The sequence below is a fragment of the Trachypithecus francoisi genome, unplaced genomic scaffold (assembly GCF_009764315.1).
Source record: "Trachypithecus francoisi isolate TF-2019V2 unplaced genomic scaffold, Tfra_2.0 Lachesis_group4, whole genome shotgun sequence".
NCBI classification, from domain to species: Eukaryota; Metazoa; Chordata; class Mammalia; order Primates; family Cercopithecidae; genus Trachypithecus; species Trachypithecus francoisi.
The window spans coordinates 30,132,708-30,148,607 of NW_022681469.1; the positions used below are offsets into that span (position 1 = coordinate 30,132,708).

General features: G+C 54.3%; 1 protein-coding gene across 16 annotated transcripts; it reads right to left on the bottom strand.

The window, feature by feature from the left end:
- Window positions 1-1,864: 1,864 nt before the first annotated feature.
- On the bottom strand, window positions 1,865-15,041 carry IRF5 (interferon regulatory factor 5). 16 transcript variants are annotated; one of them, XM_033193904.1, is made up of 10 exons: window positions 14,419-15,041; window positions 10,918-11,028; window positions 9,943-10,148; window positions 5,836-6,025; window positions 5,306-5,370; window positions 4,807-4,840; window positions 4,373-4,633; window positions 3,787-4,179; window positions 3,579-3,697; window positions 1,865-3,334 (listed from the first exon to the last, which is right to left on the bottom strand). In XM_033193904.1, exons 3-10 carry the CDS (start codon window positions 10,135-10,137, stop codon window positions 3,089-3,091), a joined length of 1,503 nt encoding a protein of 500 aa, XP_033049795.1. In that variant the 5' UTR covers window positions 10,138-10,148; window positions 10,918-11,028; window positions 14,419-15,041; the 3' UTR covers window positions 1,865-3,088. The 16 variants fall into 16 exon arrangements, with proteins under 16 accessions (XP_033049795.1, XP_033049788.1, XP_033049791.1 ...); XM_033193897.1 differs by having other exon boundaries at window positions 9,943-10,301; window positions 14,419-15,040; XM_033193900.1 differs by lacking the exon at window positions 14,419-15,041 and adding an exon at window positions 14,205-14,341.
- Between the last annotated feature and the right edge of the window lie 859 nt (window positions 15,042-15,900).

Sequence of the window (15,900 nt, forward strand, 5' to 3'; positions counted from 1 at the left end):
CGAACTCCTGACCTTGTGATCCGCCTACCTCGGCCTCCCAAAGTGCTGGGACTAAGGGGTGAGCCACCGCACCCAGCCCGGGTAGGTTCTTTATGTCAAAGAAAAGCTGAGAGTCTTAAAAGGGTATATTTAGTTGGTTATAAGGATGAACTTGGTGGGGACAAGGAGCTTGAAAGAAGGGAGAGAAACTGCTGGGGCTAAAGGACTGCGTTCATCCCCAGGGCTGTGGGCATCAAGGTCCTGTGGGTTCCAACGTAAGCTCCAGCACAGGCCACCAGAGCAGTCAAAAGCTACTACCAAGGGGAGCCCTAGCCTGGCTTCAGAGCAGTGAATTGTACCACAGTGGCCTGCTCTTACCTCTGGAGTTTGTTACATCCATCACTTCTGGGTAATGCTCATCCACAACTGGCTACTACAACACAGAGATCTATAAGTGACAGGTTTTTTATTGTTGTTTTCATTTTATTTTTAAGAAACCAATAAATAGAAATTCAGGGAAGATTGTTGGCAGTTACTCAACTGCTAGCAGTACTGGGGAAGTCAGCCCACTCTGGTCGCGAGGGGCACCTGGCCCTTCCAAGCCTCCCCAGTTCGTCTCCACTCAGTCTCCCTGCTCCACCATTCATCAAGGGTTGCAAACTCAAATGCCCTTAGGGACACGGAGAGCAGTGAAAGGAAGCAGGCCAGGAGAGGACCATACTGAACTGGGAGAATATTCCCCACCCAGAGTTCCAGCTGATTATTGCCTTTAAGGAATGTGTGACAGTGTTTTTGTATTTGCCAGTGTTTTGGAAGAAGCTGGAAACCAGGTATGTGACATCTCCCATCTCCTAATCTCAAAATATTGAAAATTTCAAGAGGTAATAGAACCAGCTATGTGGGAGGATCATCTCAGCCCAGGAGTTCAAGGTTGCGCCATGGCACTCCAGCCTGGGCAACAGAGCAAAGACCCTATCTCTAAAAACAAATGAGAAATACATCAGATAAGCCCAAACTGGGGGACACACTTTAAAAAATGGCCGGTATTCTCAAAACCATCAAGACCAAAAACAAGAAAAGTCTAAGAAACTGTCATAGACCAGCCGGGCGCGGTGGCTCAAGCCTGTAATCCCAGCACTTTGGGAGGCCGAGACGGGCGGATCACGAGGTCAGGAGATCAAGACCATCCTGGCTAATACGGTGAAACCCTGTCTCTACTTAAAAATACAAAAAACTAGCCGGGCGACGAGGCGGGCGCCTGTAGTCCCAGCTACTCGGGAGGCTGAGGCAGGAGAATGGCATAAACCCGGGAGGCGGAGCTTGCAGTGAGCTGAGATCCGGCCACTGCACTCCAGCCTGGGTGGCAGAGCAAGACTCCGTCTCAAAAAAAAAAAAAAAAGAAACTGTCATAGACCAGAGGAGTCTAAGGAGACGTGACAAGTGAATGTAATGTGACACCTTGGATAGGATCCTGGAACCGAAAAAGGATATCCGAAAAACTCATGAAATCCAAATAAAGAAGTTGAGTTCATAGTAATTGTCCACATGGTTTCATTATTGTCACAAGTGTGCCATAGTAATGTAAGATGTTAACAATAGGAGAAACTGTGGGTCCATGGGAACTGTATTAGGAACTTTTCCATAAATCTAAAACCATTCTAAAATTGTTTATTTAAAAATCTGTATGGGTCACTTAACCATGTGAAAAGCTATTCGGCCTTGCTGATAACAAGAAGTGGCACTGAGATAATATCTCACCTGTCAGGTTGACAAAATCCAAACAGTGATAATATATTCTGTGGATGAGGCTGTGTGTCCTTGAACATTTGTAGGGGTTTAATCCATTTTGTGTTGCTGTAAACGAAGACCTTTCTGGGTTTTTTACACAGAAAAAGGTTTATTTGGCTCACAGTTATGATGGCTGGGCATCAAGATGGGGCATCTGCACCTGGTAAGGGCCTGGGGCAGCTTCCACTCAATGACTGAAGGCAGAAAGGGGGCTGGAGTGTGCAGAGATGACACAGAGGAAATGAGAGGGGGTAGGTGCCAGGTTCTTTAGCAACTAGCTCTGAGGGGACTAAGAGTGAGAACTCACTGCCCCCACCTCGGGGGACAATATAATAAATAAATATATCAGGATGATTTGCATGCGTTGCCCTGATACATTTAATAGCACAGGAATGTACACGATAGAGTGACAGATTTGAATGGTCCCAAATGCAGCTGCAATGCTGGCCTGCCCTTTTTCACCATTTCTTATGGGAAAACTGATTCTGACAGTTTTCCAGATTGTGCACACATTTAAAAATACACACCCTTGCTTCAGCCAACTTCCTCCTGGAAAGGAAAGCCAGCCAGGTGAGTGTTTATGAAGGCCCAACTGACTCATCAGCCCAGAATCCAGGCCCTCCCAGTGCCAATGGTTGCAAGCTGGGGGCAGGTGCTTGGGGAGTGGGCCAGCGGGCATCCGAAAGAGGGCCTGGTGGAGCAGCATGGGAGCAACTGGTAGTAGAAAAAGGAAAGAGAGCTGAGTCTGTTTTTAACATTTATTAATCCAAAAATACATAAAAATTCTTTCTACTCCAAGTTCTTGGGCTCTCAAGAAGGGGGGTAGCTGCCAGCCTCGAGCATCTGATGTGATACCTAAGTGCTCACTCATATTATCTCAGAGGAGAGGGAGATGAGGAAGTGAGGCTCAAACCAGGGAAATCAGGGCCATGCCCTGCAGAGGCCCTGTGCGGGGGACTTGGCCCACAACACTCTGGCTTTTTCTGCCAAAGGAAATGGGGCAATCACAAGAGTGGGCCACTCTTAGGCAATTCCTCCTATACAACTAGGCACCAGGGTTGGGGGAGTTCCTTCCCTGCTCATGGCCAAGTTTCTCGAGAGCCAGGCTGACCAGACCAGAAACAATTGAGACAAGGAGAGATAGGCCTGGGAAGGCAGGGGCTCGGGCCTTTCTCCCTCTTCTTCTTGGCCCACATCCACTTCCAGGAAACCCAGAGGTAGGACCCTGCAGCCAGCCAGGTGCTCAGTAGGGCTGTCACACTTCCACATCAGTCCACACAGCCACCCAGGAAGCCAGGGCCAGTCACCATCTGCAGCCTTGTTACTGCATGCCAGCTGGGTGCATAGGCCAGGGCCCCTGGCCAGCACCGAGGCCTGCCCCAGGAGGGGCCTGGGCCACAGGCTGCAACCGCTGCTGGGACTGCCAGATGTGATGGAGCTCCTTGAACTGCTCCACCATGTGGTCTTTGAGGTCTGGGTTTGAGATCTGTAGCCGGATACTATCAGCTGACCAAGATAGCTCCCCTGAGAACATCTCCAGCAGCAATCGAGCTGCTACAGGCACTACCTGGGAGGCAAAGAGAAGATGAGACAGGGAGACCCATGGCAGGGCTGACAGATCCAGCTGTGCATGAGGGCGGCCATCAGGGGTGAGTAATAGACTGCATTCTCCGGCCCGGAGCCTTGATGGTCTCTGGCAGCCAAGTTCATGCTGCTCAGGGAGCCCTGAGCCTCCAGCCTGGGGCAAGGGCCTGGCCCCAGGATTCTCCAGTTTTCAAGCCAAGGCCGACTTTGGGGCAGAGGAGACGTACCTGTACAGTAATGAGCTTCTTCTCTCGGGGTTTGCGGTCAGGCCATTCTTCCCCGAAGCAGAAGAAGATCTCGAAGGGTGGTGGGGTGTTGGTCTGGCCCTTCTGGAACAGGATGAGCTCTGCATCAAAATCAAGGTCCCTAGTCAGAGGCTGGAACCACACCCCTGGGCAAGAGGTGGCCAGGAGGACCACAGCTTCGGGCCCTCACCATTGAGAAAATGCTCCAGGCTGAAGAGCTTGGTCTTGACCTCCCGCTGGATGGGGTTGGGGCATGAGTCATGGACCGAGGCACAAGGCCCACTCCAGAACACCTTGCACTGACACAGGCGGATGGCATACAGGTCCTGGCCCTGTAACTGGAGGATGAGCCCGCGGTCCAGGACATCCAGCAGCTGGTTCGTGTAGAAGCGCTGCTTGTCGCTGGGGATGTCCTCAGGGCTGGGGAAGCGCACTTGCTCCAGGCTTATGGGGCCAAAGAGTTCCACCTGCTCCTGGGTGGCCTCCAGCTGGCTGTAGAAGAGCCGGCAGCCGTGGGGGTTGCTGATGGTGAGGGCCCGGGGTGGCCGCCCCCGGTACTGAAACTTGATCTCCAGGTCAGTCACTGTGGGGCAGAAGGCAGGCCCATCCCGTCCTTGAACCCTGTGCCTCCCCGTTCTGCAGCCCAGTGTCCAGGCCCAGCCCCATCAGCTCTCCCACTTTCCCCTCCCAAGGAGCTGCAGCACCCTCCACCCTCCTTGCCAATCCTACCCCAATCCCCCAGCACTGCTTCCCCGTGCCCAGCCGCGGGTCCTTACGAGGCAGCATATGGGGGCTGATCAGCAAGTCAGGCAGGAGCTGTTCGCTTGCAGGGGGCAGGCTGGCAGCCAGGGGCCCAGGCTCCAGGACCTCAGGGAAAAGCTCCGTGAAGCCAGCAGGGTTGCCAGGGGGAGGAGCCAGGGGTCTGGGGTCTGGAGCAGGCGGACCCAGCACCACGGGCGGCTGCAGAGTGGGCGGCCACTTGACATCGTCTTTGAGTAAAGAATAGGGTGCCATGTGGGGGCCAGACTGCACTGCATCTACAGAGAGTGCATGTGGACGGCTGTCAGTGCCACCTCCAAGAACTGTCTCCCAGGCCCACCTACTCCCAGTCCTGGGCCACCCCAGCCTCCCATTAGCCCCCTCCCAGGTACCTATGGTACCTGTAGCTTCTCTGTATACTAGACCCCCAACCACCACCTCCCGGCCCCACCTGTGAGGCTCAGGCTTGGCAACATCCTCTGCAGCTGAAGGGACACCACCGGCAAGGGAGGGAAGAGATGGGAGAGAAGGGAGGACAAGTCATTCCACTGACCTGGGGCTGGGGAACTAACACGCAAGAACCACGAGGCAACTGCCCTAGCCTCAGCTTAGCTCAGGCAAGAGACCCTGCCTCCGGTCCCAGCTTGTCCATCCCAGGCAGGTCAGAAAAGCCCTGTGCCTCACTTTCCTCATTTGCCTTCCACGGGGAGTCAGACCTACCAAGCCCCAACTGCTGTGTGGGTCACACATGCGGGGTAACGACAACGCCCCGGGAAGGAGCAGGTGGGGACTGTGCTCCTATCATTCAGAATTCCAGGAGAAGAAACAAGGAGAAGAGCCATTGAGAGGGCCACGGGGCTCCAGGGGAGCGGGGCTGCAGAAACCTAAGGCCAATGGGGACAGCAGAGAGCCCATCCAGGGCTCCACCTGCCTCCTCATCCCACACTCACCTCTTCCTCTTCCTCCTCCTCCTCCTCTCCTGGGCCATAAGAGTAATCCTCAGGGGGCTGGGAGTCTGCACAGCAGGGAGAGAAAAGCAGGACAGTAAGGGAGTCAGCATCAGAGGAGAAGCAAGATCCCCTGAGAGGCTGCCTGTAGCTCCTGTGCAGGTTCTGCCCTCCCCAAAGCTGCCCCAACACAGGGCGAGGCGGAGAGCACAGCCACCAGGATTGGGAAAGACCTCCCCAGCTCCATGGGCCATGAGACCTAGGCTGGAGCCAGAAGCCAAAATGAGCGCAATGGTAAGGAAGAAGCACCCAGGTCCCTGACTGCACGCCAAGCCATTCCTAATCTGCCAGTGACCCATCCCAGCCTCTCCTGGGAGCCCTGGGTGTCATGACCTAGCAGGAGCCCCTGCATCGTGTCCTGGACCACTGCCCACTAGAGGGGCCCTGGGCCTGCCTGCACCCAAGAGCTCATGACTGGGGGCCGGGACATTGCACAGCCTCCCAGGTGGCCCACAGAAGGCTACGCCTGATACCTGTGGGAGCAGGGCCATTGGAGCAGACCTCGTAGATCTTGTAGGGCTGAGGTGGCATGTCCCGGGGCCCATCGTAGAAGAGGCGGAAGTCCCGGCTCTTGTTAAGGGCACAGCGCAGGTTGGCCTTCCACTTGGCCGGATCAGCTTCATCCACGCCTTCAGTGTATTTCCCAGTCTCCTTGGCCCAGGCCTGGGGCAGGAAGAGACAGCCACCACAGAGAACCTCGTCTCCACCACAACCCCAGTCTGCCTACTGCTCCATAGGAGACCCCACTGTGTGGGGAGAACTTCGGCCACAAGCTGAGCCTCGCTGAGCCCCAGACCTGGTTTACAACGTGGGAGTCTGCCACAGTCCTGCCCCAGCCCTAAGGCTGCCAGCAAGCTCCATGAAATCTAGGGGCTATGAGATGCATCTGTAGTCCCTGCTCCTGGGAGGGTGAATCAGTGTGATCTCTAAGGAGGACAGCGTGAGGGATAAGGGTGAGCACTCTGGAGCCAGGCTGGGTTTGAATCTGGAATGTGCCCCCTGCCAGCTGTGTGCCAGGCCACGTCACTGCCTCCCTTTGTCTTGGTCTCCTCACAGTGCCCATCTCATGGAGTGGCAGTAAAGACTCAAGGGGTTGATGTCAACTGGGCACAGTGGCTCACACCTGTAATCCCAACATTTTGGGAGGCCAAGGTGGGAGGATAGCTTGAGCCCAGGAGTTGGAGACCAGCCTAGGCAACATAACAAGACTCCTGTCTCTACAAAAAATTAGCTGGGCATAGTGGTGGGTGCCTGTGGTCCCAGCTACTCAGGAGGCTGAGGTGGGAGGATTGCTTGAGCCAGGGAGTTCGAGGCTGCAGTGAGCCATGATCAATCATGCTCTGCACTCCAGCCTGGGCAACAGAGTGATACCCTATCTCAAAAAAAAAAAAAAAAATGAGGGGGGTTGATGTCCATAAAGCACTCAGAGCTATGCCTGCACATAGGACAGGCTTGAGACACTGGAGCTGCTGGTATTATTTTGAATGGCAATTAGGCGAGGTGAGGACTACCAATGTTTATTTCTACCCTTTAACCCAACTCTTTGATTTCTAGGAATTCATCCTAAATATCATAGAAGCATTCACACAAAATATTGCACAAACAAGGTTATTTGCAGCAGCACTGTGTGTAAAAGATGACTGGAAATACCCAATGCAACATCCATCAATGAGTGGCTGGTGAAATGATGGCCAACCCATTGAATGAAATACTGGGCAGCACAAAAAAAGAAAAAGCAGGAAACTGTTTACATACTGACATGTAGCAATCATCAAGAAGTATGAAGTATAGAAAAAATGCAGATATCTAGCATTTCTTATGAAAAGTAGAGGAAAGGATAGTGCATATTTGCTTATATGTGCATAAAAATCTCTCAGGAAGGCTAAACAAGAAAATGATAACACGGCTGTCTCTAGGGAAAGGTTAGGGAGGGGAGTGGGTGGTGGTGAGCCAGGGAAGGAGGGAGAGTTTTTGCTCTAAACCATTCTATGCCTTTTAATGTTGAATTTTGTGACTGTATTACCTATACAAAAATAAAAAATGGATTAGCAAAAGAATTTTGGAAAGGTAAGGATCAAGTCCAAAAACTAAGAAAATATGTATCCAAAGTTTTAAAAAATAAGCATTGCCTTTGACCCAGCAATTTTTAAGTCTAGGAAATCAACCCTCAAAATAATTGAGGTTGAAGAAAAGGGAAACATTAAGACAGCCTGCATGACAATGGGGGTTTTAAGTTCAGGTTTTAAAAGCAACCTCAAGTATCCAAAAACCCAGACCCAGTGAGCAAATAAATTCTACAGTCACGAAAAGTGATGTGGACGTATGTTGGAAAGGAAAGCTGATCCTGATATAGGGTGAAAAAAATCCAGGTTACAAATCAAGATATATCACTTGATTCCAATTTTGCATTCTATATACATACACGTGCAAAAAAACTAAAAATGTAAGCAAAAACTGTTATGCTAGGTATGTCCTAGCATTAAGATTACTGGAGAGAGCACAGTGGCTTGCGCCTGTAATACCAGCTACTCAGGAGGCTGAGGTGGGAGGATCACTTGAGCCCCCGAGCTTGAGACCAGCTTGGGCAACAAAGTGAGAACTCATCTTTACAAAAATCAAAATCAAAAAATTAGGCTGGGCACAGTGGCTCACGCCTGTAATCCCAGCACTTTGCCGAGGCAGGTGGATCACGAGGTCAGGAGTTCAAGACCAGCCTGGCCAAGATGGTGAAACCCTGTCTTTACCAAAAAGACGAAAAAAAAAATTCATAATTGAGGTTGAAAAAAAGGGAAACATTAAGACAGCCTGCATGACAATGGGGGTTTTAAGGTGGCAGCACCTGTAGTCCTAGCTACTTGGGAGGCTGAGGTAGGAGAATTGCTTGAACTCAGGTGGCAGAGGTTGCAGTGAGCTGAGATTGCGCCACTGCAGCCAGGGTGACAGAGCAAGACTCCATCTCAAAAAAAAAAAAATTAGCTGGGCATGGTGGCATGCAACTGTAGTCACAGCTACTCAGGGAGCTGAGACCGGAGGATCACCTGAGCTGAGTTGGAGGTTGTAGTGAGCTATGACTGCACCACTGCTCACCAGTGGTGCAACACCAGGCAACAGAGCAACACCTCATCTCTAAAAAAAAAAAAAAAGTAGGGGGGAGTATATATGTACAGTTGTAATATGTTAGTTTAAAAAAAAAGATTGGACCAGGCACAGTGGCTCACACCTGTAATCCCAGCACTCTGGGAGGCTGAGGTGGGCGGACTGCTTGAGTCCAGGAGTTAGGGACCAGCCTGGGCAACATGGCAAAGTCTCTACTAAAAGTACAAAAAATTAGCCAGGTGTGGTGGCAGGCACCTGTAATCCCAGCTACTCAGGAGGCTGAGATGGGAGACTCACCTAAGCCTGGGAGGTAGAGGCTGCAGTGCGCCAAGATCACGCCACTGCACTCCAGCCTAGGTGACAGAGTGAGACCCTGTCTCAAAAAAAAAAAAAAAAAAAAAATGGAGCTGGTCAACAGAGTTAGGCCCTGCCTCTAAAAAAATTAGAAAATTAAAAAATTAAAAGATTGATGATGTATCTGAATCTTATATTAAAAACAGTTTGTTCCCAACACAAAGAAATGACAAATGTTTGAGATTATAGATATGCTAAGTACCTGATCTGATCACTGTACTTATCAAATCATCACTGTGTACCCCATATATTTATGGGGGTATATTAATTTAAAAATAAAATTTTTAGAAAGATGATGGGTGGGCCAGGCGCAGTGGCTCACGCCTGTAATCCCCGCACTTTGGGAGGCTGAGGCGGGCAGATCACGAGGTCAGGAGATCGAGACCATCCTGGATAACATGGTGAAACCCGTCTCTACTAAAAATACAAAAAAATTAGCCAGGTGTGGTGGTGGGAGCCTGTAGTCCCAACTACTCGGGAGGCTGAGGCAGGAGAATGGCAGGAACCCGGGAGGCAGAGCTTGCAGTGAGCCGAGATCGTGCCACTGCACTTCAGCCTGGGCAACAAAACGAGACTCCATCTCAAAAAAAAAAAAAAAAGAAAAGAAAAAGAAAGATGATGGGTGATTGTTGGCTTCCTTTAGCATATGTGTGCACTGAACAAGTCCTCATGAGTAAATAGCAGTGAGACAAGAGCAAAGGGTGAGTAGGACAAATTATGGGAAGGCCTTCTGGGGACCCTCAGTTCCCACATTGCTCTAGGGTGAAGGTGAGAAAAGGTGTGCCCTAGGCCGGGCGCGGCGGCTCATGCCTGTAATCCCAGCTACTCAGGAGGCTGAGGCAGGAGAACAGGAGAATCACTTGAACCCAGGAGGCAGAGGTTGCAGTGAGCTGAGATCGTGCCACTGCACTCCAGCCTGGGCTACAGAGCAAGACTCCGTCTCAAAACAAAGGAAAAAGGTGTGCCCTGTGGCTACGTCTGCATCCCCGTAGTCCGGGCCTGGCATCAGCGGCAGCATGGTAGCTGGGTGGGTGGCCAGTCTTGAGGAGCTGCCTGTGTGTGTTATATGCGATCCTCTTCTGGGGACAGGGTGCTCTGGAGGTCCAACCAACCTCCTCGCCAGGGCTTACCTTGAAGATGGTGTTATCTCCGTCCTGGCTGGGACCATGCCTCGTGGCATGCCTCCAGGGGATATAGAATAATTTCTTTTCCCCGTTGACCCATTGAAGCCCTGGGTACTGGCAGCTGTTCACCTGGGCCACCAGCCAGGGCTTCAGCCGCACGCGGCGGGGCGGGGTGGGAGCCCCTGGGATGGACTGGTTCATGGCAGAGGGGTCTGCAGGAGAAAGCCAGAGGGGAGCCTCAGCAGGTCCGCAGGTGGATGGCAACAGGGTGCTCAGAGGTCCAGCTGTGGGTCACAAGGGATGGTCTCTCCAGTCCATCTAGGTATTTAAGGCCAATTGTCTTTTCCAAGCATCAACTTTCTTGTCTAGTGTCATGGAATTTTGTGTTTGGGTGAAGGGAAAGAGAGTTACGAGTTAGTGAATGCTGCGGGCACAGCCCCAGACGCCCTTTACCGGGCGGAGGCATCCATTCTCCAACTGCTAACAGTAGCGAGCAGCCCGTTGGCCAGAGAACTGCCTTTCACTACTCACCCCACAGGTTAGGCCCACCCCTCGCTCTTAGGGGACAGCCCACAGCCAGACTGCCTGACACAAGAGACAAAAGCCTGGCTATCTTGTCTAAAGCTGGGCTACTTGGGGCAGCGAGTGCTCCGTGGGATCAGCCTAAAGGCAACCTCCCGCTCAGTCCACACCCCTGGTTCAATTCTTCTCTGCCCAAGTTTTCTCACCCCCTGTCCCCTGAGAGTCCCCTCCAGAGATGCCCTCAACAAGAATCTCATCTCGAGCTCTCAAGGACACCTGCCCTCAGAGGAAAGCAGAACATGTGAGTGGAGGGTGGGTTTCTGCACCCAACTCTCAGAGCTACCTTTCTTCCTCAGTTTCCCTCCGGGAGGCAGTTCCCCAACCTCAACGTCTTTAGATAAATCCCATCAACCAACTCAACCACCTCCAACGACAGCGGCCACCAAACTTAGATGTTACCTCTCTAGGGCCGTTCATCTAGATTCTTGGTCCTCCCCCTTCTCCTCACACTGCATGCATTGGTGTAGCACTTAGAAAGGCCCTAACGCCTGCCGGAGCCTGTTAGGAAGTCTGCAGGAAACAGAAGCCACAGCTCTAACCATTACCCACCCAGGGGCACGAGCCCCAGCCTCCTCCCCTCCACATGCCAGACTCCCTCTCCAGCCCAGAACCGGAAACTCTTCACAGTCCTGAGCCCCCTCCTCTGCCTCTCTCCTCCCCTTACCCATGCCCTTGGCCCTTCACTTGAGACCCCTGTGTGGAAGACAGAAAGGACTGGGCCATTATAGAAGCACAGCCCATCAGAAGTGAATGTGTCGCTCAGCAAGTAAGGAGCAAAGGTTCGAGCTGAACTCCCTCTGTCTTTCTGGGCCTGCTTGGGCCTTGCAGCATGGAGTCTCAGTTTCCCCTGAAATTCCCTGCCCAGTACCTTTTGGGTTTGCACCTGCCTCGTGCTGCCTCTGAGCTGCTAGTGTCTCACATTGTAGGCCTCCCTCAGAGCCCAGCTCGGCTGCCACCAACCCAGGAGACATAAGGCCAGCTGGCCTTGCCTGGTCCAGGGGCTGGGACGGGGAGGTGTTCAGAATGCTCCAGCCCTGCCCCGACCTCAGAACATGGGGGCTCAGTTCCGCTTTCTCCCCCAGCCTCCACCCAGCCCCAGGGGAAATGAAAGTGGCTGGACCGGGACAACTCAGAAACCAGACTCACTGTGGGCTGAGAGAGGGAGCCAAGTGGGTCCCCTAGACCAAATTTCCAACCTCCCACCCAGAGCTGATCCCCACACCCCAAACCTGCAGGCAGTCTTTGTGCATTTAGTGTGGTTTGTAGCATGGGTGTGCACCCACCCATATTTATATTTGTAGATTCCTGAGAGGCCTTGACCCTAGAATAGAGGGGTGCCAGTCACCAGCAGCACACAATTCTGGCCGAGTGAGGGTGGACAGAGGAAGCTCTGTCTGTGCAGAATCGGGGAGAGCTTCCCTGATGACCCGCTGGGCTGAGGCCATGAGGTGCTGGTGCCACTGGGGAGATCAGAGGGTCCAGCTGCCTGCTCCCTGCTGTCAGTCCAGCAGTCTGGCCCTGCCCAACATGGCTGTTTAATACAGAGCAAGGTTTTGAAATGACAACTCCGGCCTCAGTGTCAGAGGGCTGCATCCATACAGGGAGCTTAGGGAGGGGTGTGGAGAAGGAGCTCCCGCGACAAGCCCATCTGTGATGAGCGAGGGTCTGTCCACCATGTCACAGAAGGGACTCAACCTCAAGGCTTTTGCCTGCAGCCAGGTCCACACAAGCTCTAACCCAAGCAGCATCCATCCTCCCAGAAGCTCCCTCCTGCCCAGAAAAGGGCCAGGTCTGATTCTGACCACCCTAATCAAGGCCCATGACTTCAGAAGTTTGGTGTCAGAACAGGTCTGCCATCGTAGGGCTCCGGAGGCTCTGGGTGAAATGCATGCAGCCCTAGACCTCAATCAACAGACCCGAGCCCCAGAGAGTGGGGAAATCCAACAGCTGAGGGCCTGAGGAAGCCCCTACAAGTGTGTGAGGCAGCGAAGCATCCAGTGGGCAGTTCTAGAGGACCTGCTGAGGTGGGGCGAGCCCACAGCTCACCCCAGAACCCTGCTGGAGTGCCAGGAGACAGTGCCCCCACCACCCAGGAGCTGCAATTCGTGGGCACCGGGGAGCCACTAGGCGAGGAAGTACCACAGCAGTCCTAGTACGAGTGGCCAGACAGCAGGCGCCCTGCTGCTCCCAGGGTTGGTCTGGGTCACATGTCTCCTTGCAAACCCACACCCAGCTCAGGGAGAGGACAAGAGGCTCCCTGTACAGGCCCTGACCCCAAATCCCACCCCTCCGGGTGAGCGTCCCACACCCTGGGCCCTGCTGCCCACCTGGTCCGACAGGCTGAGGCTCTGGGGCAAAAGGTGCCCAGGAAGAAGCTTCCTCCCAGGGTCAGGGTAGGGGAAGACCAGGGTACAGGGGGAAAACCCCAAAGTAGGGCCTTTAGATAAAAAGGGGTAATTTCCCAGTGCTTCCCTAGACTCTTGGAGCCCCTCAGCCACAGCACCCCAGGCCCCATAACTACTGAGGGTGGGGACAGGAAGGGGAGGTCATGCCAGAGGGCCTTCTGAGGGCCTACAGTTTCCTACATCCATACAGCCGAGCCCTCTCTGATCCTGGCCACTTATCCTCATTCTGGGCCCTCGAGGAGCCCAGGCCCAGCCCAGTCCTCCGCCCCTGCTCTCCCCCCTCTCCTCCGCCCCCACCCCTCTCGCGAGCTCCGCTGGGGCACACCCCTTGGGCCAGCCCGCGAAGCCACCCCCACCTCCAGGGTCGGCCTCTGGACCTCTCCTCCTGCTGCTGGAGGAGCAGCACCCCGTCCTCGCCCTGCTGTGCCCAGAGTGGCTGCGAGACTGGGAAAGTCCCCTACTCCCGCCTCTGCTCCCGGGTACCCGCTCCCGCCCCTCCCGGGGTCCGGAGACAACCATCTCCCCACGCATCCCGGCCACGCTAGCGTCACTTTTTTCCCACGTTTAGCCTCTTCATTGTTGCCTTCTTGAGTTCTGGGACAGGACCTACAGAAACCAGCCCAGGAACTATTGCGCCCCATCCTTCTCCGCTGCTCGGGAGACCAGAGTCTACCGTTTCCGGCCGCAAGCCCAGGGACAGACGGAGCCTCTACTTAACACCATCTTCCCCCAAACTCTTGCGCAGTTCCTGCCATTGGCCTGAAGATCCCGAGGGATGAATGCTTTAACCTCAACCTCTTTTCCGAAAGGGTGAGGGTGGCCCGGTAAGAGCGAGGGCGAGTGCATCGAAAGTAAGGATCGGGCCTCGCTCCTCAGTGGCCCAAGCCAGCCTCCAGCGGGGTGCCCGGGAGCCCTCATTCTGGGCGGTGGCGAGGGAGAGGGAGAACAGCAGAGCCGGCGCATCCCCCTCCCCGTAGCGGTGCCGACTCCGCCGCCTGGGTCACGGGGCTCCCCGGGCGCCAGCACCCCAAACTACGCCTTGGAAGTCCCAGGCCGGTGGGGCGCACCCTGCTGTAGGCACCCACCCGTTCTCGGTTCTCAGGCGCAGCTGGACGCGGACCCCGCCCTACTCCAGTCCCCATCCCGCCGCCCGCGGGTGCCTGGGGGGTGCGGGCCCCAGTCTAGGCCTAGACTTGGGGGCAGTAGCCGGCACCGCTCCCGCCACCCTCAGGGCGCGCCAGGCGGGGACGCAGAGAGGAGAGCACGGCGGACGGGACCCACCTGTCTGCGGTGCGCCTGCGTGGCTGCGCCCAGGAACACCGGCCGGGCGGCGGGACCAAGCTGAGCTCTGCCCAGGCTGCGCCTCCCGCGGTCAGCCAACCAGCCGGGCACTTCCGCGTCTCGCCGCCCCCGCCCCTGGGCAGCTGCTGCCGAGCTCCGGGCGCGGGCAGTGCCCCGCCCCGCCCCGCGAATCCACTCCGGGCCCCGCACTGACCTGGCAACTGCAGATCCAGGCTGAGCCGCGGGCCAGGCCCAGGGCCTCCAGGGAGATGCCAGTCGGCGTGGTGAGCTAGACTGGCCACTGGCTCTTTTGGCAATCTGGAACCATAAAACTGTCATTTGACAACCCCGTGCCTCCCGCTGCAGTGCTCGGTTGGGCCCTGAGAGAGGGTGGGGGTGCTTCCCCACGCTGGTCCTCCGGGGCTGCACACAAATGAGGGCGCAGTGTGGCCAACCCACAGCCCCAGGCCCTCCTGTCGCCTGCCTGCACCCCTGGCGAGGGCGGCTGTCGCCCCTAGAGCACAGTCGCTGCCCCCAGGATCCAGACACCCCTTCCAGACGTGCTTGCAGGCGGGAATCCTCTAGTCACTCTGTGCCTTTCTCATCCTCAACCCCTGTACCTGCCTCGCCCCAGCTCCCCTCCTAAGTCGCCTTCCAGTCATCCCAGGGGCAGCGGCGTGGTCGCCTGTCCCACCTCCTCTCACTGCTACCTTGATCGTCCATCTGTGGTTCTGAACCGTTTTCGATTCCATAAAGAACCTCGCCCCGGGACCTCCACATTCACACCTCCTGTTCCTTCTCTTCAAAATTTCTGTTTCAGTATCACCTTCTCTGGAAAGTCTGCCTTGACTTCCCCTCTCGGGTGGGATTCCAGGGTGCAAATAGCTTCCTGGTTAATTTTGCTTATGATTTTGCTATGGATGGCCAGGGGTTTGGTCTAGGTCTGGCCGCTCACCGCACAGAAAGCCTATCACTAAGACAGCTTGTATTGCCGGGGAAGAAGGCTTTATTCTGGTGACACTGGTCGTTGAGCTGGTGAGAAGGAAGACAAACCTTCAATTCATCCCTCCCCTTGACTTAAGTTAGGGGCTTTTATAGCAGGGAAGGAAAACAAGAGGGATAAGGAAGAGGAATTGGTCAACAGGCAGCAGATGTACTGATGTAAGTGTCTCAAGCTTCAGTTCTATGAGCATCTGGCTTTTTGGAAAATTGGGCGGGTTTCAATTTAGATGTCTGATTTCCACTGGAATCAGCTTACTCAGGAACCCCCCTCCTGTCTTTTCATTGTTCCTTTTCTTTTCTTTTCTTTTTGATATGGAGTCTTGCTCTATCACCTGGGCTGGAGTGCAATAGTGCGATCTCAGCTCACTGCAACCTCTGCATCCCCGGTTCAAGCGATTCTCCTGCCTCAGCCTCCGAAGTAGAGATGGGGTTTCACCATGTTGGCCAGGCTGGTCTCGAACTCCTGACCTCAGGTGATCCACCTGCCTTGGCTTCCCAAAGTGCTGGGATTACAGGCGGGAGCCATCATGCCAAGCCGAGCCTTATGTTTTTTAATAAATAAAGTAGTATTTGTTGATGAATCAGAACTTTGACCTTCCCTCCCCTCCCTTCTCCTGGGTTGAACTTTACCTTTAACAAGTTAAAAAAAGACACTCACGTGTTGTGGTTTTTTTTTTTTTTTCTCTTCTGTATC